Source organism: Dermacentor albipictus, chromosome 7 (assembly GCF_038994185.2).
Source record: "Dermacentor albipictus isolate Rhodes 1998 colony chromosome 7, USDA_Dalb.pri_finalv2, whole genome shotgun sequence".
NCBI classification, from domain to species: Eukaryota; Metazoa; Arthropoda; class Arachnida; order Ixodida; family Ixodidae; genus Dermacentor; species Dermacentor albipictus.
In genome coordinates this window covers 32,849,228-32,871,253 of record NC_091827.1, presented here as the reverse complement: position 1 = coordinate 32,871,253, position 22,026 = coordinate 32,849,228, and the positions used below count along the sequence as shown (strand labels likewise).

Sequence of the window (22,026 nt, the reverse complement as noted above, 5' to 3'; positions counted from 1 at the left end):
AGCCTTATACCTTAGGAGCTCCTGTCCTGACACACGGAAACGGAAAAATGATTTTGTTAAGCATCCACTGCACCGAATTCGCTTAGGTTTGTTGCATTTAAAATAAGAGAATATATTTAAAATATACAATTCGAATTGAGTATATTTTTTTTATTGAGGCAGTCAAAATTCTGAGAAAAAAAATCGTTGAATATTTCGAGAACCTAAGGAAACGGAAGCAACAAGTTTACAACTATTCATGTCATAAGAAGCCAACAAACACTGACACCAAGGACAACATAGGGGAAATTACTTGTGCTTAATAAATGAAATAAAGAAACGATAAAGTAATGGAAATTAAAGTGGATGAAAAAAACAACTTGCCGCAGGCTGGAACCGAACCCACAACCTTCGCATTTCGCGTGCGATGCTCTACCAATTGAGCTACCGCGGCGTCATTTTCCATTCCACACACCCAGGGTTCTACTAGTACACATAAATACCCAAGTGGATGGGAAAACGACGCCGCGGTAGCTCAATTGGTAGAGCATCGCACGCGAAATGCGAAGGTTTTGGGTTCGGTTCCCGCCTGCGGCAAGTTGTTTTTTTCATCCACTTTAATTTCCATTACTTTATCGTTTCTTTCATTTCACTTATTAAGCACAAGTAATTTCCCCTATGTTGTCCTTGGTGTCAGTGTTTGTTGGCTTCTTATGATAAGTTTACAACTATGTAACTCAACAACAGCCTCCTTGGTGAGTCACGGCGATGCTTTGCACAACTGAGCGTGAGGTCGTAGGGTTCGACCCCAGTGGCTGAGGTCGCATGCAGAGAGGCTCGCGTACCATGCGATGGGTGTCCGTTAAAAGAAATCCCCAGGGGGGCCGGAATTTATTCGATTATTATACACTACAGCCGGCCCTCAAAAACCACTGTGCAGTTTTCGGACGTCCAAGCTTCACAATTTCACTTGCCTCAGCACCTATTGAGACATCTAGGGCGGGCGAAATCGACGTGATAATTGCTTCAAGATGTACCACTAATTTGTGAGCAGGTCCTCTACAAAACATTCACGAACATTGTAACGATTCCAGGTGTAGGCTGTAAATTCGTATCACATTTGTCCGCCTAGGGTGCGCCGGTGGATGTATAGCTTAGAGAACTGACATATCTGCGAGGCCTAAAACTGTGATGTCCTATATTCCCCCCCAAATTTCTGCTTCTCTCTGTGCGTACAATTCAGCTTTATCTTTTGGAAGCGACAAATTTCGTAGGCGTTGGTTCGGGGGTTTGTCCAAGAGGATTTAAGCGTTCCACGTGTATTTCGCCGCGTAACATACAGTACCGTTATGGTGGTGGAGGATTGGCGTGACTGACAGCCCGGGTGGGGTTCTTATCGTGGCTGCAGAGTTGTGTCAACAGTGCAAAACAAACCGAACGTAACAATTCTCTTCCCTTGAATACCACTTGCCCTCTCCTTTTGTACATCCGTTCATTTCTTATAACCTCATAGCTTTGTAGCTTTGCAGAGAAAAGTAAGTCACATTGCAGAAACAATGACAGTTCTCGTGGTTCTAAAGCAAACGCACAGTACGACACCTGGTCTCATAAACAACAAGAACAAAACAAAACAAGAGAACTCTTCGCATACCAATACCTAGAAACTGAAAATGAAATCCATAGGAGACAATAAAGCTAGAAGCGGCGCTTTTCTTCCCAATTGAACTACGAAAGCAACGTTCCTACGCGTGATAAATTGTCTTCCTTCTTGTCATCACTGCGTGACACCTCGTGTTCTCTTCCAGTATCCATCACGCCCTCTTATTTTCTTTCCACAGAGTCTAGGCCGTGCGATGGGATTTTCCACTGTCTTTCTGTGCTTATGTTAATGAGATAAAGAAACAGTCTCATTTCACTGATCTTTCTATCATTAACCCGATGACGGATAAGCCACCGAGCGGCGTCCAGAGTCCGGCTTTTATCGTCGCTTTCTGCTCTTGAGCGCTTCTGCCTTAGCTCGAAGAGCAGTTCGAACATGGTTGCAGTATCTTTACTTTACATTGCTCACCATTTCGGAATACACACAAAGGAAGTTCGAATGCGCTTTCGATACTCCAATTCCCGTTCTTCGGCGTTTCGAAATTCGTCAGAACCGATTTCGATTGTGCGCTTTGATCTCCACTACCTGCTCTTCAGGGTTTTCGCATTTGTATGTACTAAGTTCGTACCTGACGTCAGTCGCCGTTGTCTACCTTTCAACGTTTCGGTCTTAGTCCGAACAAAGTTCGAATGTGGCTTCGATATCCGTCCTCTGCTTTTTCGACGTGCCGTACTTCATCCCAGCAAAGGTTCTATCCGTAAAAGAATGAAAGGAGGCTAACGCTGGCATAAGGAGGTCAGGGTACTAGAGCGATAGCCCGAAAAAGCCTTCTCTCGAATTTTTCAACATCTAATGAGCTTCTCCCTATCTACGCTATTTCATCCTGACTTGTTCTATCGCTTTTTTGTATTGTGCTGTTTTCATTTTCGCTAGTTTAGGGCATGGCTGTGAAAGAGGACGAGGTCACTTGATGTGTCCAATAATGGAAATGTTGTACTTAAGGGCGACTCAGCGGAAAGATTTATGTCCCTCTTTGTACCATGACAGGGCGTCGCTGTGTTTCGGGGCGGTTTACAGAACCGAAGCGACAAAAAAGAAACAAAATTTAAAAAAAAACGATTAACACGGAAGAGAGGACACGATATTTTCCTTCACCATATGGAGCCGTCGACAAGACTGACTCGTCCATCTCGATCCTTCTCCGGACGCGTTGTTGTCATCGCTTCGTGATCCACTTAATTAAACGGACTCGTTGTGACTTCTGGATGAAGAAAACATTTTAAGAATGGCTTAATAGGTAAATAAATGAAGACTGATCGAATTCCACGCTTATCTGGTATTCTTTGTTTATCCACGATTTTATTGATGTTTGCATAAATGGTAAAGCAAATGTTATGCAAACGTAACGCTAGTGACTAAAAGCTTAAACAAAGTGACGCAAGGGAAATGTAATTCCAGGTCAGTCCCTGTCGCCGATTTCATCAATTTTCTGCTGACACGTTCTTCACTACTTTGCAGTTCAACACACCTGCCTCGCTTCAAAAGCCGCAAAGAAAAAAATGAACGTTGAGAAAAAGCCAAGGAGAGGTATTCCACATTTTCATAGCAGTTTTCATAAAACGCGCCTAAGACGGAGACGAAAGGAACATGTGCGACAGGACTGGCTCTGCTTCGAACTGGCGTTTATCCCAGGCGATCATCTATTTATGCCTTGCTAACTGTTAGTGGACACATATTGTAACGTTGTTGTGGTGGTGAAGCACCACAGTGGCACAACAGAATTCGCCAAACTATTTACTGGTCGAACCTATGTCCAGCCAAACAGGTAATACAAGGTTCGAGTGGATCGTCGAAATATGAACCGCGGACCAAGCGCGCCAGCTTTTAATTATGCATGACTCGTCGAAAGTTCCAGCGTAATCGCTGGTGCGCGCGTGGGTTCCAGAGAGTACAACACTGTTCGCGTCGGGCACAGAACGTGATTGCATAATGTTCGGCGAGAACATGCACGACAGATAGAATCAACGTTCGAGTAAGTTCCAAATCCTGTAGGCACGTCTTGCGCTGAGCGACAACCTCAAGCTGTTAGCGGGTGTAATGCATTCCCCGGGAAAAAAAAGGATTAATAAAGTACACTTGTCAATTTCAGGGACTATGCGAGCACTGAGCTTCAATGCCCAGTAAACAGCGAAGGTTTCCCGTATGCAATGCGTTTAGTTGACGCTGGGCGGGTAGCTTTTTCTGAGATTGCACAAGCATCCAGAAGCTTGGGTGATGGCCGAGAGAAGACCACTCTCAGCTGGGCAATTCGGCATACTTCGCGGCGAGAAGGAATCTTTTTTAAAGCTGAGGTTTCTCTCCCTCGGAACTGCGGTAATACACACGTGCCTTTGTGACCTTCTTACCCATGTCGCCACCTGCCGAGTATTTTTGTCACTAATTGTTACCTTCAGTCAAGGTTGTCCAACGTGGCATAGAATAAAATTTCGCTCGTCGTCGTGACGGAACCAGATAAAGAGAAGCTGCTGGATAGATTTCGCACGCCCGAAAGTATCGCGCGAAGTTGTGTCACCTATCTCAATGAGGAAGGAAAATATGGGCTTTCCCAATGCCACACCCAGCCACAAGCGACATGATATTGTTGCATCGTGGCATAATATCAACATAGTAATGTTTTGGCTGAAGTACGAGCGCCATCTTAGCTGATATTGCCGCACAGCAAAGGAGACATTGTGCATAATTAATATAATTATTTAATGTGTTCTAATGCAATGCCTTAAGGTCTAATGCCTTTAGGAATAGTAAAAGAAATCAGGTGAAATGTCTCCGTGCCTATAGAGAAGCGACTCTGGTCGTTCAATGTCACTGAGCACGTGCTGGTGGGTGAGTTGGTTATGCATGATTACAAAGAAGGCGCCAAATAAAACAACGTACGAAGGGAGGCGAGACGGGACAACCACGTAGACGCCTACGTGGTTGTCTCGTGTCTCCTTACTTCGTCTGTTGTTTTATTTGGCGCCTTCTTTGTAATCGTTCAATGTGGTGTTTAGAAATTAACCGTAATCACTGAACATAACATTGACTATGACCAGGAAAAACACCGGAGTAAAACACAAATGAGTCGCCTGTAGGGACGCCAAGAAGGACACCGCATATTATTTCATGTAACTCTCGCTGAAGTGTAGCGTGAAGAGTCTCCCGTATATATATATATATATATATATATATATATATATATATATATATATATATATATATATATATATATATATATATATATATATATATATATATATATATACATATACATATATATATATATATATATATATATATATATATATATATATATATATATATATATATATATATATATATATATGTACTGCTCCCTCCTATTGCTCAGCACTCCGGGATCCTTGCGTCTCACTTTACCATTTTTAAACTTTTTAAATATTCTTTTTTGCAAGTTAAAAGAACTATGCGGATAACGCAGTGCTTCGCGGATACATCAAATTCCCAAATATATAGCGCCCGCGAAGTGGCGCGTTACTCAGTGAATAAAGCGAGATTTACGCCCAACCATTACCGCCCCATATTGTCCCGTAAATCTCCTCTGGCAATCGTATTATGGCGGTGCAGGAAAAAAGATAAAGATAGAAAAATCAGAAAAATGAAAGAGAATGGCATCATTGGCACTTTAGTGGCTGCGCTTGTGTGCTCAGTGGTGTCCGTGAAATACGCACACTGGATGTGTTTTACGAGTTGGTGCTAAGAAGATGGAGTAGGAAGGGGGGAGTTATGAACGTGGTAGAATTGAGAGAGCACCCTCTTCGTTAATCTTCCAATTTTCTTTCACTTTTACTTTCCCTGTCGGGGCATCAGTTCAATTCAATCGGCAAGCTTTACGATTATACCATGGTTTATGGGTGCAGTGTATGTAGGCTCTTTTTTCAGACCCGCTCGATGAAAATTTACCGCTTGAAAGGGACCCAATGCCGACGTCTCCTATTCTAACAGCGAATTAGGCTTGCATGCTTCTCCGAGGGTGTTTAGATTGGTCACCACGTGGCATTTTAAAGGGCGCTAAGCCTTCAACATGGGATCCTCTATCGCAAGCATGCCTTGCTTCAAACGTGTATTTGTGGTTTGGGTATCAAGTGTAGACTCCGAGATCATGTGCAGGCACTTTCAGCATAGAACATAACCGATCAGGTGGCGCAGCGGGAGGTGGCGATGCGGCGTGTCGCTGAGGTGCTTCGATGCTTATCTTATTAATGTGGACGTTCATCACGAACTCGGTTCTGCCCCATTCTTTTCTCCAAACACACGTGAAGTACATAAATGTACTCAATACTTAGTCACTGAACGAATTTGAATAAATTTCTTACGTTTAAGTTAGAATGCTGAATTCTACAAGCAGTAGGAAGCGAATTTTTTTTCTTTAAGTCGGAAAACCTGTTACCGAAATATGGTAAGAAAGGGTAAAAATTAAAGTGCAGTTTTTACGAATTTGTAACTCTGCGCAAAATACAATACAGTTGCGTAAACCACATCTGTTAGAGTATTTCAAGAGGGCAAATGTGATGCATAAGGTTGCAGCTTATGTGAAAATGCAATGCGAGGGAGGATTTCGCGCTATTCCTACTAACAATTCGCTGGTATATATTGGAGCGTTAACGTAACAGACCAACTTGACACTCTTTAAATGGCTGAATAGGTGTAGCCCACTGAATTGTGATATCGTTTATTTTTTATCACTAACTCATCGCGTAGTGAACTTGGTGTTCCAGTTTTCCAAGATTTTGAAACATTTCCCAATAATTGTAAAAGTATTGATTGAGATTTGTATGCCAAGCGCAACCACCCGAGCCATTAATCGTGAAAACTCGAAAAGGGTCTCCCTTTGATGCTATTCGACAATCTGTCTTTTCCAGAAGAGTTTGTGGAATGAACGTGAAAACAAAATGAGAGGCAAAAAAAGGCCAGGACGCTTACGTTTGCACAAGAGATACGTGAAAAAAAAAAGCTCTGGCAGCCGTCGAAACAAATTGCATCGCAAAGACTAGCGCTTTCGGCTCCATAAGGTTTGAGATATTTAACAATATTTGTAAAAAAACATCGCGATTTGTAAGCCAAGCGCATGCATACAAGCCTTTGTTCGTGAAAACTCAAAAAAGGAGTCCCCCTTTGACGCTGTTTGACAAACCGTCTTTGCAAAAAATGTTTGCGCAACGAACGGGAAAAACAAAATGAAAGGAATATGAATAGGGAGGACGATTGCGTTTGCGTAAGAGACGCGTAAGAGAAACGCTATGTCGGGCATCTAAACAAATTTGCATAGCGCCGGGCGAGCACTGCCAGCTTTACATTTGTCATCAACCACGCCTGCGCGACTCTTCTAAACTCGACTTCAAGACGCTTGCACATCCGACGGTCTCGTCCTGATGCGCTTTCAATTCGATTGTTTACTCCTTCCGCAACCCTTGTATACAGTCGTTGCGCATAATTTCTGCGATTACGAGTGTTTTGACTTGTTTTACGTAGAAACATTTATACCGCCATGGTTGTGCGTACGCTGTTTAGTCGCTAGAAGAAAAATCAGGCAGTCTGTCGGGAAATCCGTAGACGGTTTTTCTCTTAAGCGTATCGTTTGTCCCTAGCAGGGCAGCCAACTTCGCAAGAAAGTCGCTCAACTTAACGAGTATCTAGTGAGCCAGACAACTTTGCCTTCTAGGAGTCCTAGCGACATTTTCGGTGGTTTTGGGGGGGGGGGGGGGGGGCACGCAAACAGCCACTAAACTGTCCTAGTAAATTCTCCTAGGGACCTTGGCTGAGTTGAATTCCTTCCCCCGATTTCGTCCCAAGGGAAATAAATACAGCTTCATTTATCGAAAGAACTTCTAAAGACATACTGGATATCTTATCAGTGGGCCACTTAGGTGGGCCAAGACTGATTTTTCGGTCAAATCACAGTGTGATTCTGATGTCACTTCAGAAAATTCAGGTTGTTTTCCCTGTTCACACTCCGATCGTTGACTTGCCGCCAGAAGTCATTATTGCGACAGCCATTAGATGGGCACTCTAGGCGAATTTCCGCCGTCGCCGTGATGTCCCGTGTAAGTCCGAGTGCTATGAGACGCTGTTGCTCCCTGCTCGCCGTATTTTATTTGTAAAATGCCTTACAAGGCCCCTACATGGGGATTGAGTGTGGGGGGCATACAATCAAGTACATACAAGAACAGTAATAACAATCAAGTACATGCAATACCTACAATGTTTTGGAAGCGAGGGAAAGCGTGCGAGGCTGATCCCACAGAGATGACGGCTTGATGCGCGGAGTCTTCCCGCGCGCGCCCAGTATTGAGGTCACGTGATCAAGCGCAGTCTGGGGCAAGGAAGTGCACGTCTTCTCCTCTAACCCGGCTGTGGCTGCGCATGGCTGTCCGCCCGGTGGGGTCCATACGCGGTTCACGCGTCGTATATCTTATTGGCCTCGAGATCGAACAGAGTCGGCTCCTAGCGGCGAGGTGACGAAGCTCCGAAGTGTGGATGCCGGTGGCCCGTCGCCGCTCCAGCCGCAGTGTGCAGCGTTCCTAGTTCGCGAAATCACGATGGATGTTGACGAGGACGGTTTGTTGGATGGTGAGTAACCTCTCAACCTGTTATTCTTTCATTTTTGTAACGGGAATTCGTAAAGTAAATCGCTGTATGTTTTTAGTGTACTGATGCGAAAAGCATTTGCTTAACGCGACCACACCATGTGCGCTCGTCTCCTTTCAACGTGTTGTGAGGTTAACATGCGGTCTTTTTCCGTTTTACAGTACCCTTGCCTCTAAGCACAATTTTGAACCATGTTGGGGATGGTGTCAGGTGTCTCGTCGAAGGCGACGAAGTTGTTGCGGCGGGCCACATCATTGAGTGTAGTGCCGTCGCTTCCACCTGCTGCTCTGACGGTCCTGTGCACGTTATCGCATTTGTGCTGCAGTCGTCCGCGCTTAGTAAGGACCCACACCGAGTCGACCTGAAGTTGACCGCCGAGACGAAAATAGCAGAATTGAACTGCACATGCCCTGCAGGGTAAAGTATTGCCTCAAGTTGTTCGGATGTAGAAGGTCGCGGCGCGTATCGCGATTTGTTGACATCATACTAAGCTGACTCGCGGATTTGCGATGTGTTTACGTTATGCGATAAATTTAGAGTACTTACGTTTAGAGTACTTACGTAAATTTTTGTTTTTAGCCAGACCTACGAAATCACGAGTTAGTTTCAGAGTGTTACTACCACTGTGAAATGCTTTCGAGTCGCTTTATAACCAGTTGCAACCGGTACACGAAGCTCAAATAAAGCATGCAACGTTTAATTTATGTTGTATCATAATCATTAGATCCCTTTAATTACTTTCGCATGCAGGCACTTGAATTTGCAGTGGTGCTTATGGTAAATCCCCTCAATATAGTCATTAAGATGACATTTAATTAGTAAGATGGCTATTTTTTGACTAGCTTAATATAGTGGCTCTTGTTTCCAGAGCTTTTATAAGATCAGTTACGGACCAATCACATGTGGTAGCATCATTTATTTACTATATCTGACAATCAAGTGTTTCAGCAGTATGTAAAATCAATGCACCTAGTGAGTATAAACGATGCATCTTGGAATAATTTGCACATTTTGTTTTTCTTTCAGCACCTCTCACAAGTGCAAGCATTGTATTGCTGTGCTTTTACATATTAACAAAGTACGGCAATTAACCCTTCTATCATCAACTGACTTACCCCAGTCATGGGGACAAAACGCCAAGTATACTGTCAAACAGAAATATGGACCTACCCCCATAACTGAACTACCATGCTGCCCCAAGGTATGCATATTGGTTTGGCTGCCTAAATATTGTGTTATCTCTAAAGTGATTGCCGGATTTTTTAAAGCTACAGCTCATTAATAATGGTGATTCAGGAAAGACGGGCACGAAACTGGACTACATGCTTACATTTAATTCCCTTGAAACGCTATGCCATGTGGCAACGCAAGTGTTAAGGAAAAAACATTAATTTGCTTTCACAGTGCTCTGGCATACAAATATACTCTTGATTTTTAAATTGCCTGAGACGAAACACAATTGCACATTGACCTAAGGAGTATTGTAACATGACTTCATGGTGCAGGTCGGTGTAAGCAGAGGACGCATGATACCATGAAAGACGTGTGTTGGCTTATTCTATTACTTGTTCTAAGCCTTGCTTCCATTGAGTTTGCTATAAGAAACTTTGTAATTATGCGATGCAGCTTCTCATACATTATTACAATGGAATGTAGATAAATATTGGATAACTACAAGCTTGCAAGAGAGGTTTTAGCTTGTCTTGCTCATGTACATGTACACAGCAACATCCAGAATGACTACTACATTTTTTTCAATTTATTCAAAAATAATTCTCTATTTTTAGAGAATATTTAGCTTTCTTACAAAAATGTTCAAGAAAATGGCATACGTTTGCTCGCAACCAAGTAACCTTGCTAATGAATTGCCATTTGATTTAAGCTCTTGAGTACTTCCGTCAATCAAATTTATTTATATTTGATGCTTTGCCCTGGCATGCCCAACACGTTTGCTGTATTTATTTTGTACACTGTTACAGTTAGGTTGTAAAGGATGTTGCCAAACGGCATGGAAGCTGAGAGGTAATTTCGCCCCAGAATAGTGGGAGGTCGCCGTTTTCGGGCTTCGCCGAGAGTAAAACCAGCCGGGCGCTTCGGTAATGAGGCGGGAGGCGCTCTTTGGCGGCACATAGCCCGCGCCGACACCTCGGGACATCTTAACCTGTCGCGCGTGCGGTCTTGAAACGTAGGAAAGGGTGCGACGTTGGGGGCCTTTTGCCCCGGAAACGCGGACGGAAGTGCCCAGCTGCCTGGGACGGACCACGGGCAAAGCGTCGTTAGGGCGTCAATGGCCATGCCCGGGTACAAAGGGGCAACTTAAAGCCAGAGGGATCGGTGACCCGATGCGCGGTCTCTTGAAAGGCAGGCTGGCACCCGAGACAAATCCATCTGTGCACTTAGCTTTACGGGCCCGCCGGAGGAGACGAACCATGCACAAGACGGCATGGTGAATCGTTGGGTGCACTTCGGCAGGGTTGCCCTTTGTGGCACGCCGTGCGCGATGGTTGTAATTAAGGTGCGAGGACGGGGCGACGCAGATGGTCGTAAATATGATGACCCACTGTAAATAGCTGTCAATGTAAATAGCGTGTACATAAAGTCTATTCTCTAAGTGCAACGTCTATGGCGTCCCATCTCTGATGGAAGAGGAGAAACAACAGCTGAAGCAAAATTTTCTACCATGTAAGCTGGTTATGCCAGCTTGTGGAGGCACTCTGTGCTCATATGTGTAGGAAGGAGTAGAAAATCTACTTAGGTCATCGAAATTTTAAGCGAATACGTTAACCATTGTAATTATGGGAATTTAATGGAGGTTTGTATCTAGTTTCAGGAGCCTGCAGTTTCTCGGCCACAGGAAGGGGTATTGAAAAGGCTCATGCGTGGCTTGCCATATGCTTGCTCAGCCGAAATGCACGTCACAAAAAAGCCAAGACGAGGTGCGAACTTCATTCATTCATTTTTGAATACCTGGCTTTCATACACCTACGAGGCTAAACTATTGTTCTATAGTGACAGAACGCTTGTTTTCAGGGGCATGTGTATTGACAGAAATTCATACGTATGGTGTTTGATTCTTCAACTTGTCATGATAAAACAAATGCCTTTCTACATCCGCAGGACTCTCCACTCTCGACAAGCTTGCCAACAACACTGCAACGCACAAAGCAGCCAAGCCCTGCACAATGCTCGAGCTCATAAGAAAGTCGCAGAAGCCAGATTTCAGTTCCTTCGTGGAAGAGGTGCAACAAGCATTTAATGAAAACACAATTAGTGAAATAGAGAGGCTCACGGTGTCCCAATCTACTAGTGATGATTGGCACAGCTATCGCAAGGGTGTTGTCACCAGTACAATCTGTCACATGTTCAAAACAAAAGCAAATAAGCTCAAGTCAGAGCCACGGCCCCACAACCTGTCAGGTCTATTCAAGACACTTTTGAAAAGCTCAACATTTCAGACAAAGGCCATGAAGGCTGGTAGCGAAAGAGAAAGCGAAGCAAGAGAAAGATATACAGCAATAATGAATGCCGATGGGCACACCGTCACTGTGAAGCAGACTGGATTTATAGTGTATAAAGATTTTCCTCTGATCGGTTGTTCCCCTGATGGGATTGTGAATTTCGCATGCGAATGCTGCTCAGGAAAGACAAGTATGCTTGAGATAAAGTGCCCTCAAAAAATTTCTAATGCTTTCAGTAAGGAAAACCCCAAGCCAGCATACTTAACTCAAATTCAGGTGCAAATGGGTGTGCTGGGAATCCACTCATGCGACTTCTTTGTATATGAGAGTGCAGATGTCTGGAAGTTACTACACGTAGCATTCGACAAGGAATACTTTGAACAATGCTGTACTTCTGTGAGGCTAATTTATAGCGAATACCTTTTTACTGCGCTTAGGGCATCTTAGTATATGTTGAACTTTAGAACAATGAATACCTGCTCATTTTCTGCTGTTCAGAACAAAGTGCATTAAACAAGATGTCAAACTGGCTGCAAACTCATGTTTTCTCGTTTCTTTGTTTATGTTATAGCCAACTCATCCATCGTTAGAAATTCACCACTGCGGTGAGATAATTATTTAAAATGTTACAACTGCTGGGGTTGCGCTGAAAGACACACTTTCCATTTTTAAAAATGTCGCTCGAGGTTGGGGGAAGGGGACTGTCCCTGCTGCAGACACCGTCACTGTTTCGCCCAAGGCTGACACCTGAACTGGAAGAGGTCTTCGTCCGAAGTTCTGGTCGAGCTCTGTGCCACTTAGCTTCAGCGATCGTAACAGTCTACACTCTTGCAGCAGGGCATGGCCGATGGCCCACTCTAATCAGAATTTTGGCTTTGCGTTTTCCTTTGTTTCAAATTATTCAGTGTTGCAAAGGATATGGCATGAATATTGTTAAACGAATGATAGATTAAGCACTAGCCTATTTACAAGGTATATTTACAAAAACAACTGCAGTGCTGTCCAGTTCAGCCGACAACTCGAGACTCAGGAGCAGTTAGTCTTCGTCGGGGCACCTGTGCACATTGTACAGAAGAAACACACAATACGCATGTAGCAACATTTCGAACATTTATTCCTGAAAGCATTCTGCAATAAATAATGCGAACAGGACGAAAGGCAATTCTCAAAATTATTTGTTGATGTTGTCACTTTGTTTATCTCTTTGCGCTTTCTGCACTATAGTGACCACTATACGTATTGATATGGCAACAATATAACACCTGGTATTATTTCGCGTTTATTTCAAATTTGTGCACTGTTTAGATATTTGGTAGAAACTTGTCTTCCCCCAAAATTGGCTTTGATAAGTTCACTATGCCAGCAAGCAACAAGATGACTTTGTCAAAAACAGGGAGGAGCTGAATGGGGTACCTCTGTTGAACAATTTTGAAGGCTTTGACACGTTGAATGGCTCTTTCAACATGTACTCTTGCTCTTGCAATCGCTTGATTTTTGTTTGCTTCATGTTCTTCAAGCTGTTCCCTTTTCTTTAAGAAAGGGGGCCTGTCCATACTAACCCTGGCCTCGTCGCAAAGGTTCTCTATCAGGAAACCTTTGTCAACCATAACACGGTCGACATATGCCGCGCATTTGTTGAGTACATTTGAGTGGGCTGTGAGGTGCGTGTCTGAAGCGCGACCTCCAAACGCTTTCCCAACTAATGTTATCATGCCGCTTGGAGCAACGCCAATCAATACTTTGATTGTGTACTGGCGTTTGTATTGGCTGTAGGTAAGCAGCCGCGATGTCAAGTCACCTGGCCTTTCAAGGGCCACCTCTGTGCAGTCTAATACAATGCGAGTTTCCTTGTATTCCTTGAAATAAATTGTCAAGTTTTCCAGGACTGACTCTTTGCAAGGGAAAAACACCGCCTCTCCAAGTACATTTGCAAGAATGCATATGGCATTCTTCAAAATGTTCGATGCAGTTGTTCTGTGTATAGAAAAAAGAACAGATAAAAAGCTGAAGCTTATGTTGTGGTAGAGTTTCACAAAAACCATCAGCACGGTATCTTCGTCACTTAATGCAAAACCTCTCGGAATGGACACTCTGCGCAAAGCAGCGAACTCATCAATTATATTCCTCAACAGCTGCAGACATGGCAATCCTGTGAGCACTTTGATGGTGTCGTCTGTCTGCCCAACCGCACATGAAAGGAGAGGCTTGGGGCGGCCAATGACTGGGAGAGGACTCGCTTGTACACAGGCATCCCGTAGTGCACCAGTTTGTGCACACACAATCTCGGCGAACTGTTCGAGGATATCATCTTGTGGCACTGTAAAGAATGCACAATAGATCTGACGTTACTAATACAGTAGACTCGTATGTGTGGAACTATACTCAATGTGTCTTCGTTGTGCCAAGTATACTTTATTGTCATGCCAAGTCAGAACGCTAGCTAGCAAAAATAGTAGCCAATTTGGTAATCTCGCAGAAGCATACCTTCGTACGCAGTCTCCTCAGCAGGATTTTCTTCATGAACAGAGGCATGACCTGCACCATACACCAGGCAGTGAATTACTTTGAAAACGCAAAACCATTGTGCTCGCAGAAGTTATCCAAAGGCTACTACGAGGCACATAATGCCGGAAAAACTGCGGCTCAACATTTAAATTAGTTTTGTAATCCTCTTGGGCACATAATGAGGAATAAATGAAATTTCTAACTCACCTGCAACATCGTCGGCTATGCTTCCTGGCATCCTTGATTGCCTTGAAACAGGGGCTCTCTTCGCTATTACAAAAAAAAGAAGAAGAACAGTATTGGGGGGTTGCGCATTATTGAATACGATTGTTCCACGTGCATTTGGGTACTTTCACCGAAAAACAACCGCGAGTGTGCATATCAGCTGTCGGGCAACTGCATAGGATTACGAAAAATTCGTTCGCTGCAGAAATGAAGCAACAGCTTGTGTGGATAAAAAGCATCGAAAGAACGCCTGTCAGCAGCATCACTTACCCGGTGGCTTGCGAGGCAGCTTTTGCTTGTCAAATCTGCGCTGCGGCAAGTTCAATGTTGGCAGTGCATCGGGCTTCAATTTTTTCCGCCCCCCTATAAAAGAGAGAGAAAAAATATATGAATATGAGCAGTAGCAATAAATTCGCTCGCGCATGTTCGTTCATCGCTTAATGGACCATCAGCTGTTGGCTCGCGAAACGACACTGTTTAATGTGTACGAGATCATGCGTACACACTTGCCGTGTTTCGGTGCTCGTATTTACACTTCGGAACACTGAGAACAGTTCCCGTGGCTGAGGAAAGACAACGGAAAACGTGACAACTAGTCACGCTCGGTGACGGTCGTTTAAACGGACTCGCAACTGAGCGCGAGCCTTGCATTCACTGCGCAGGCGGCGCATGAAGGATATAAAATAAATTGCATGCGTGAAGACATGGTTAATTTACTTGCGGAAGTATATGAAAGCACAGGCAACTCATTACTGGCATCCCAGGCCACGCCGACACGAACTTTCGCGGACTGCAACGATCTTCACACGCACAGCAACTACGCAGCAACTACGCATGCAGCAAGCATTAATGCCCAGATTGCCGATTAGGATTCCCAAATGTGACATAAGATTTGACTACTCACCATCCTTTTTCGTCAGCGAACGCTTGAACGCACCATCGTCGAAATGCTTACTGCACACCATCGCATACTTGGAAGGCGCCTTGCCGCTCCGAAGCCTGGCGAGCCATTCTCGGCGACGTGCCGCGTCAGCGGGATAGTAGTGAAAGCTTATCCCTGGCTCTGTGCAATATGTGCTGCATTGCGGAACCGAACAAAATCTCACCATGGTAAATGAAGCGTTTTCTGCGGGCACGGAGCACAGAATCGCGAAACGAAACCAGTCGGCCCGTACACTTCCACACACTGCGCGGGCGACGCATCCACACTAACGGGGCGGCGGTGCTGCCACCTATAGGTCGATCTCGCGGCCAATATCTTAGAGGTAATCTGCGGCGGGTGCAAAGGTTTACTGCGAGCCGAGATGGCTTGCTTCATGGGCGCTGTATTCCCGCGGACGTGGCGTTGGAGGTCGCGTAATCTCAAACTTCTGAGACGCGGTGCAGGGAGAGGCGGCACGAAGCTTTCGCTCGCGGCCGCTGCCGGCTCTCTTGTGATGGTTGCCCGATGATTATCAAGTGTGATTATGATACACGCGTAGATGTGTGGCTTTCCTGGAGTAAATCTGAGTTGAAGTTCCGCTCTTGTCCAGTGCGTTTCCTTCTTTCTCCGTTGTCTTTGGCGCGGTTACACTATGCATTCGAATGTCGACCACCGGCTAGCCCGCCTTTCACTGTTACAGTCTCTTATTCAAGCCATTCGTGTTACGAGTGTTCGCGCTCGTCGAATGGGATGTGTGGACGCACTCTGCGACGATCACTTTGGGCGACACTGGTACCTCGGCGGTAGTATCGCCGTCAGGTGCGCGCCGATTGGCTGGTTAAGCTAAATCTGATGACGTAGTGCTTGACCAGTCAATCAGCACATTCGATTTTGCTCGACTAGCCAGTCTGCGCGCACCTGATGGCCGAGACAATAGTACCCTCGATGTGGATCGTCGCATAATACGTCCCCTATACTCAAGTTTGCCTGTTTGTCGCGTCACACCGTGCTTGGCAGCTTATTAGAGGGTTAATATTTACGGCAATTAATGCGACCGATAAAAGTACGAATTTTATTTTGTGTAGTTGTCAAGTACATTGCCATCGCTATCGAAGCTTCACACTGCGGGCGAAATTATTATTATTTTTTTTTAAAGATATAGCTTTCGACAATGTTCTGCCTTGAAGCCATCTCCAATTTCTGTATTCAAACACATGCGGAATGCAGAAACGCTCTCATTACACGACAGCACTACCGAGTGCAACGAAATGTGCTTCCCTTAAAAGACAAAGTTAAATTACACCCAGTGTAGAAATTGATTCTTTTTATTTATAGCACGAAGTTCTTTTCTACAAAAAAAAAAGAATGGGTAAGTTGGAAGGACAACTTGGATACAGAGTTTACGAATGTGTTTCCGTGTGCTAGGAAGAAATATAGTAGTTCTGCAAGCTGGATGCGTTGAGAATTTAAAAGGAACAAATTTGTTGTGGGAGTTTCTAGCTTACACGTGAAATTCTTACAATGTCTATCAGGGCTTTACAAAAGCCATTCTCCGAAATTAGTGGCATATTTAACTTTCGCAATTGGTAAGAGGAAAAATCAGGGAGTAGGTGCATCAGGAATAGGTAAATTTGCTAGTTAAAACCGAGATAGGCAGAGTGCTATTACGATATAGTAACAGGTAAGCTGTTTACTTACTCTAGCTGACCATTTGTGACCACAGCTATACGAAGGAGATGCCGTTAGCTAACATCGATACCTGCAGTCCTTGTCGCCAACTGTTCCGGTTCTTCGTAGCCTGCAATACTGCGATGCACACGCGGAGATGCTACAGTCGAAAAGTTGTTTAATCATTCTTCTCTAATTACCCACTTAACTTGCACATAAGGTTACTCTGATTGCGGTGTGAACTGACGACCGAAGACCAATAAGGTCTCTTCATTGTATATCTTAACAGATTTCTTTTCTTTTCCTTAACAGCTTTGCTAACGTTGGCTAGAACACCCTTTATAATATATAAATTTCCACTTCTTCTTTCCTCGCCGAAGGGAGGGGGGTACAAACTCGGAGTAAGTAACCCAAAAAAGGCAATGACGATACCGATTCACAGTTTGCGATTCATGCAGTCGCATCTTCAATTCAACTCGTCACCAAGTTGTTCAACCCGATACTTTGAAATACTAAACTCTAAGTTCCATTCCGTTAATTCGAGCCGCTTCGTTTGGAGGCACCGATGACAGGAATAAAAAAAAAAACCCAATTCCAGTTGTTCTGGCTCTCTCCATCGCGTCTGCCACAGAACAGTAGGTATTCATCTGCACTATGGTTCACTTGCTTACGTGATAGGAATAAAGCATCGACGTTTGCGCGAATTAGGAGCAGCCCTCAATCGCCCGCAAAATCGAATTTTTATCTCAAGATAATCTGTTTGTTGCGCGGCCTGAAGGGGCCACAAGGCGATGTTATTACCTTGGAGCGCTTTTCCTGAATGAACAATGAAGCCTTTGTTTGCCCCCTGCAACAAAATTTTGGATAAACTAATTTTAAGAACACCTCCCCTCATTCCCTACCGACGCATTACCTTCCGGCTTTACTTTTTTTTTTTTACAACGAACCTAATTACGCCCTCGCATGTTCCGACTAGATAGTAATTTCAAAGCAATCCTAAAGCTTCTTTCTACAGGAACCACAGCTTTATGTTTATATTATTGGTACTTTCGAGTCCGTTTCCAAGACACGCGCCTACGAAGTTAATTTTGCACTTTTATGGGTCGTTTTATATCCGTAATCCTAATTTATGCATACATGAGCCATCCCGTCGTGTACAACATTTCTTTTTGGTCACCATTGGATACGTATATTAAGAGCACTATATGCAAACAGGCTATTATTATGCTTGAAGTGTTCAACAGCGTCTCCATAAAGGTGATGAAGCTATTGAAAACATCTTTTTTTCATTGTCTATCCTTCTATTTCAGCAAATACATCCGTAGTGATGCTGTTCGTTTTCTTCGTTCTCGGATACATCTTTCAAGAACCTAACAAATGTAGAAACAGGCTCTCTTCTTGCAACGTCAGCTTTCTCAGTGTGCTGTCTTTTCTGTATGACCTCTCGTTGTAATGTCTTTTATAGGTCAACGTTACAGAAATACTCGTGTGCAAATGTAAATAACATAAGCAAAATACCCGCACAGCTCTCCTTCTCTATTTCATTGACATAAACCTTTTTTTCACGTTTATTTCTCGCTGTTCCGTCTTTCTTTACTTTATTTCCTTCTTATTTCTGCCTTTCTTTTATACTTGCCGTCTCTTAGCACCAGTCCATGCAGATTTTTTCTCTTTTCTTTTCTTTTATTTTCTTTTTTAAGACGGGCTCTCACTACTCCCGCTGGCGCGGTTCACATCATGGTTGATGGGGCCAATTTTCTGGCCTTCGCAGGACGACTCGCCTATGCAAAGTGCCTGGCGTTTTTCTCGGAGTAAATATGATGCCATCTTTACAAAAGGCAGCGCCAACGCTGAATCGTTTGTTGGCGTCGTTAAACGCGCAGCCCCCAGTAGATCCCGGGATGGAATGGGCAAGGTGGTACCGAAATAACGCAAAAAGGAACAAGAGAAGAAGAAATACGATGGGAACTGATTACGTTCGAGAATAAAAAAATGGGTAAGAAGGGATTTCGGTTAGGGAGAATATGAAAACCGTATCCGTATTGAAAATGCTAAACCGTTATACATTGAGTGACGCCGCAGAAGAGGTGGGATATAAACACAACGGAGGCATTTTAACATATTTCCTTGATGAGCTAGACACTTAGGAAAATTCAGGTCGTTTCTCACTTCCGACTTGCGTCGAGAGCTGTGGGCGTGGAGACCGCTTGGGGTGTTGTTTATCCAATGGCTTAGAATTTAAAAAAGAGAGGACGCAAAATGTTCCTCGCGAAGGGATCATTGCTTGGAGCCGTTTAGATGTGCATCACTTTCTCGGCTACTGCTGCTGATGTTGATGATGAAGACGATGACTCGGCGTATGCCCAGGCGGTGGAATCGAGTGGCGCAGACAAAAATGAGCTATCACAGCGAAGCTGTTAGCCTCCAGACGGTCGGCATTTTTCGTGTCCGCGTCCGTTAGCGAAAATGTGGGCCGATCCTGACCACAGTGCAGGTCCAAAAACAGTGGCTCGTACCCGCATGAGGCAGAGGCTTCTAGCACTCAGCAAAGTGAAGCGAACAGGGCGCACATTGTTTGGAATCATGCGCAACACATACAGAACAGCATACGTTTCACTAAATAACAAGCACAAAACAAGCGTCCGAAACTCATAATAAAGTGCCCCTGATAACACTGCGAAGCACGTAGGGCTCCCGGCATACGTTTCCCGCAACAGTAACTTGTGATCCAGTGGACTGTTCGTGACGTTATTGGGAGGGGCAATTTTCAAGGTCACGCTGGTGTTTTGTGGGGTCCTTGTTCGCACGGAAAATCATGCTGATCGAAAAGGGAATGAAGGAAAAGAATCTGAGGAAGGTTTGGCGGTAAAGTGGTGGCAGAACAGAGGCAAGATGAACTCTGCACGTGCAGCACGCTCCGTGTGTATCAGGCTCTTCGGAAGAGTTGCCTCGCTACATCCTCATGAACAACATTGCCCCGACCACGTGTGGCGAGAGCTGAGCAGGTCCCTTCACCACCTTTTATTTAGGGAGAGAGCGAACAAAGGAAAAAACGTCAAGGAATAGAAAGGCGGGGTGGTTCACTTGACTTTGCTCAGCTCCCTCTCCTATATGTGGAAAGTGGGTTAGGAAACGAGGGAAACGGATAACCGTTGACCTCTTTGAGTTAGTCCACTCGATTTTTTTTTTTGACAGCAAAATATCGCGTCGATTGGTTAGCCGGGATTCCTTACCTTGGGCGAACTCATCGAACAGAACCAGTTTTCGGGACAGCTTCCACGAAGAACGTTTCGAGAGGGAAATTTTACCCATGGTGAAGAAACTTAGCGCATGATGTATTGCATATTATTTGCCGTATAGGCGTTTCCTGTAAGAATCGACGTTACCTGACGTTTTCGTGCATCGCACGCCATTCGCGTGCTTCCATATATTTGAACGTAATCTTAAGCGGTTGCATTCATATTCGCTCTCTTCTCAACTCAAACAGCTCTGCATAGTAGAGCACAGCCAACCGCTCCTCGGGTCAGCATCTGCTCTCGTCCTCCAATAAAGAACACTTCGCTCTCCCTGTCTCCTTACAGCGACGGCGGCAAATGGGCTCGCGCAGCTGGGGTCTAAGGCGGTCGTCAACGTTACACAGGGAGACGCATGAGAGAACACGCAAGGCCGAGCGCCTCGGCGTAGGCTCCTCTGCGTACGGCAAGAGCAGCAGACCGTGCCGCCTCGGTGCTGCTATAGACGACGGAGCGGCAGCAGTGGTTCACTTCGCCCAAACAACTCAGTGGCGGCGGCGAGGCGATTGCGACGACAATGAGATACGCTGGCTCTCCTGCGCCCCTTTCCCTCTTTTCCTTCTCGCCCCATCTTCTCTCTTTGCGTCACGGTCCGAGCAGTCCGGCTGGCAGCGGCGGAGAACGGTGGAGGAGGAGGAGGGCGGGCGACTACGACGAACGACGACACGGTTCCCTGTGTCGCCGTCGTCCCGGCACGAAGTGCTGAACAAACACGGAGGCTTCCCCTGCCAGCTCGTGCGGCCAGCGGCGAAGCTCGCTCGCAAGCGTCGCCAGATTTCTTCGGGCGTAATAAGGTTTGCGTGGGCCGGTGGCTGATTTGATTGGGACCTTGCCCGGTAGTTCGCGCCCACCCTCTCTCTCTTTCTCTCTACGGCTTGCGCACTCGGTCGTGACCCTGCTGCGAGAGGAGGTGGGGGAAAGGGGGACGAGCAGGAGAAGGTCGAGGCGACGCCGGCGACCTGAGCGGAGAAGGGATTAAAAGGGGCCGCAGCAATTAGGGTTGGCGAGGAAGGAAAACGTGCTTCCTTTCGGTCCCGGAGACACTGCTGGGCCGCCGGGGCGTGTGTGGGACTTGGGAGGACAGACTGCGATGCAGTGAACTCGCTGACCGTCTCTCTTTCCTTTTCACTTTCTCCCTCTCCCGTGGTGCCTCCCCGCTCTCTCTCTCTCTCTCTCTCTCTATCTCTCTCTCTCTCTCCTACGGTGCTCTGTACACACAGTCCCGTGTTCCTCTGCCTTGAATGATGAGTGGCCTTAGCGTTCTGGCCAGCAACTCGCATCCCCCTTTTCGCCCCCTTCGATATTTCCTTTTTTTTTCCTTCGTTCTCTCGGTTAACTGACGCATCCCAGAGCAGTATTCGGCGCGGTTTTCCGCTGGGTAATCAGCCGAGTCTGCCGGCTACGACGGTTGGCTATGGCTCTGGATTGATTCTCTCTCTCTCTCTCTGGATGTGTACGCGTGTGTTAGGCAGGCAAGCTCATCGTCTTTTCCCCGACTGTTGCCACTTGAGCGATGCCTTCGAAGAACGACGCGGCGTGCTTCGTGATGAAGGCTTCGAGATTTACTACGCTCGCTAATAGATGAGCTGTCTGGCCGGCTCTTCTTCCCATGATTGGACAGTGATTGATTTTGCGTCTGCGCAGCTCTGGCCCGCTGCTCTCGCAGCTTTGCCGCCGACTTTCTTTCGTGAAGCAGACTGTGTCGTCATTGAC

General features: G+C 45.4%; 2 protein-coding genes and 1 long non-coding RNA gene across 3 annotated transcripts in view; 1 reads left to right on the top strand and 2 right to left on the bottom strand.

Moving 5' to 3' along the window:
• Window positions 1-22,026, top strand: part of LOC139047810 (ninein homolog) — a 386,852-nt gene that overhangs the window by 66,988 nt on the left and 297,838 nt on the right. The gene's annotated exons all lie outside the window — the stretch shown is intronic.
• On the bottom strand, window positions 12,990-14,232 carry LOC139047394 (uncharacterized). The gene is made up of 2 exons (XM_070521221.1): window positions 14,185-14,232; window positions 12,990-13,877 (listed from the first exon to the last, which is right to left on the bottom strand). Exons 1-2 carry the CDS (start codon window positions 14,230-14,232, stop codon window positions 13,002-13,004), a joined length of 924 nt encoding a protein of 307 aa, XP_070377322.1. The 3' UTR covers window positions 12,990-13,001.
• LOC135913607 (uncharacterized) lies at window positions 14,411-15,577 on the bottom strand. The gene is made up of 3 exons (XR_011507130.1): window positions 15,335-15,577; window positions 14,701-14,793; window positions 14,411-14,475 (listed from the first exon to the last, which is right to left on the bottom strand). It is a non-coding gene; the product is annotated as an uncharacterized lncRNA (long non-coding RNA).

Excerpts from the sequence above, each read along its gene's own strand:
- LOC139047394 (XM_070521221.1), bottom strand. The coding sequence starts at position 14,232 with ATGCCTCTGTTCATGAAGAAAATCCTGCTGAGGAGACTGCGTACGAAG. Across the intron at positions 13,878-14,184 it reads TGAGGAGACTGCGTACGAAG|ACAGACGACACCATCAAAGT; the intron begins GTATGCTTCTGC and ends GCGGTTGGGCAG.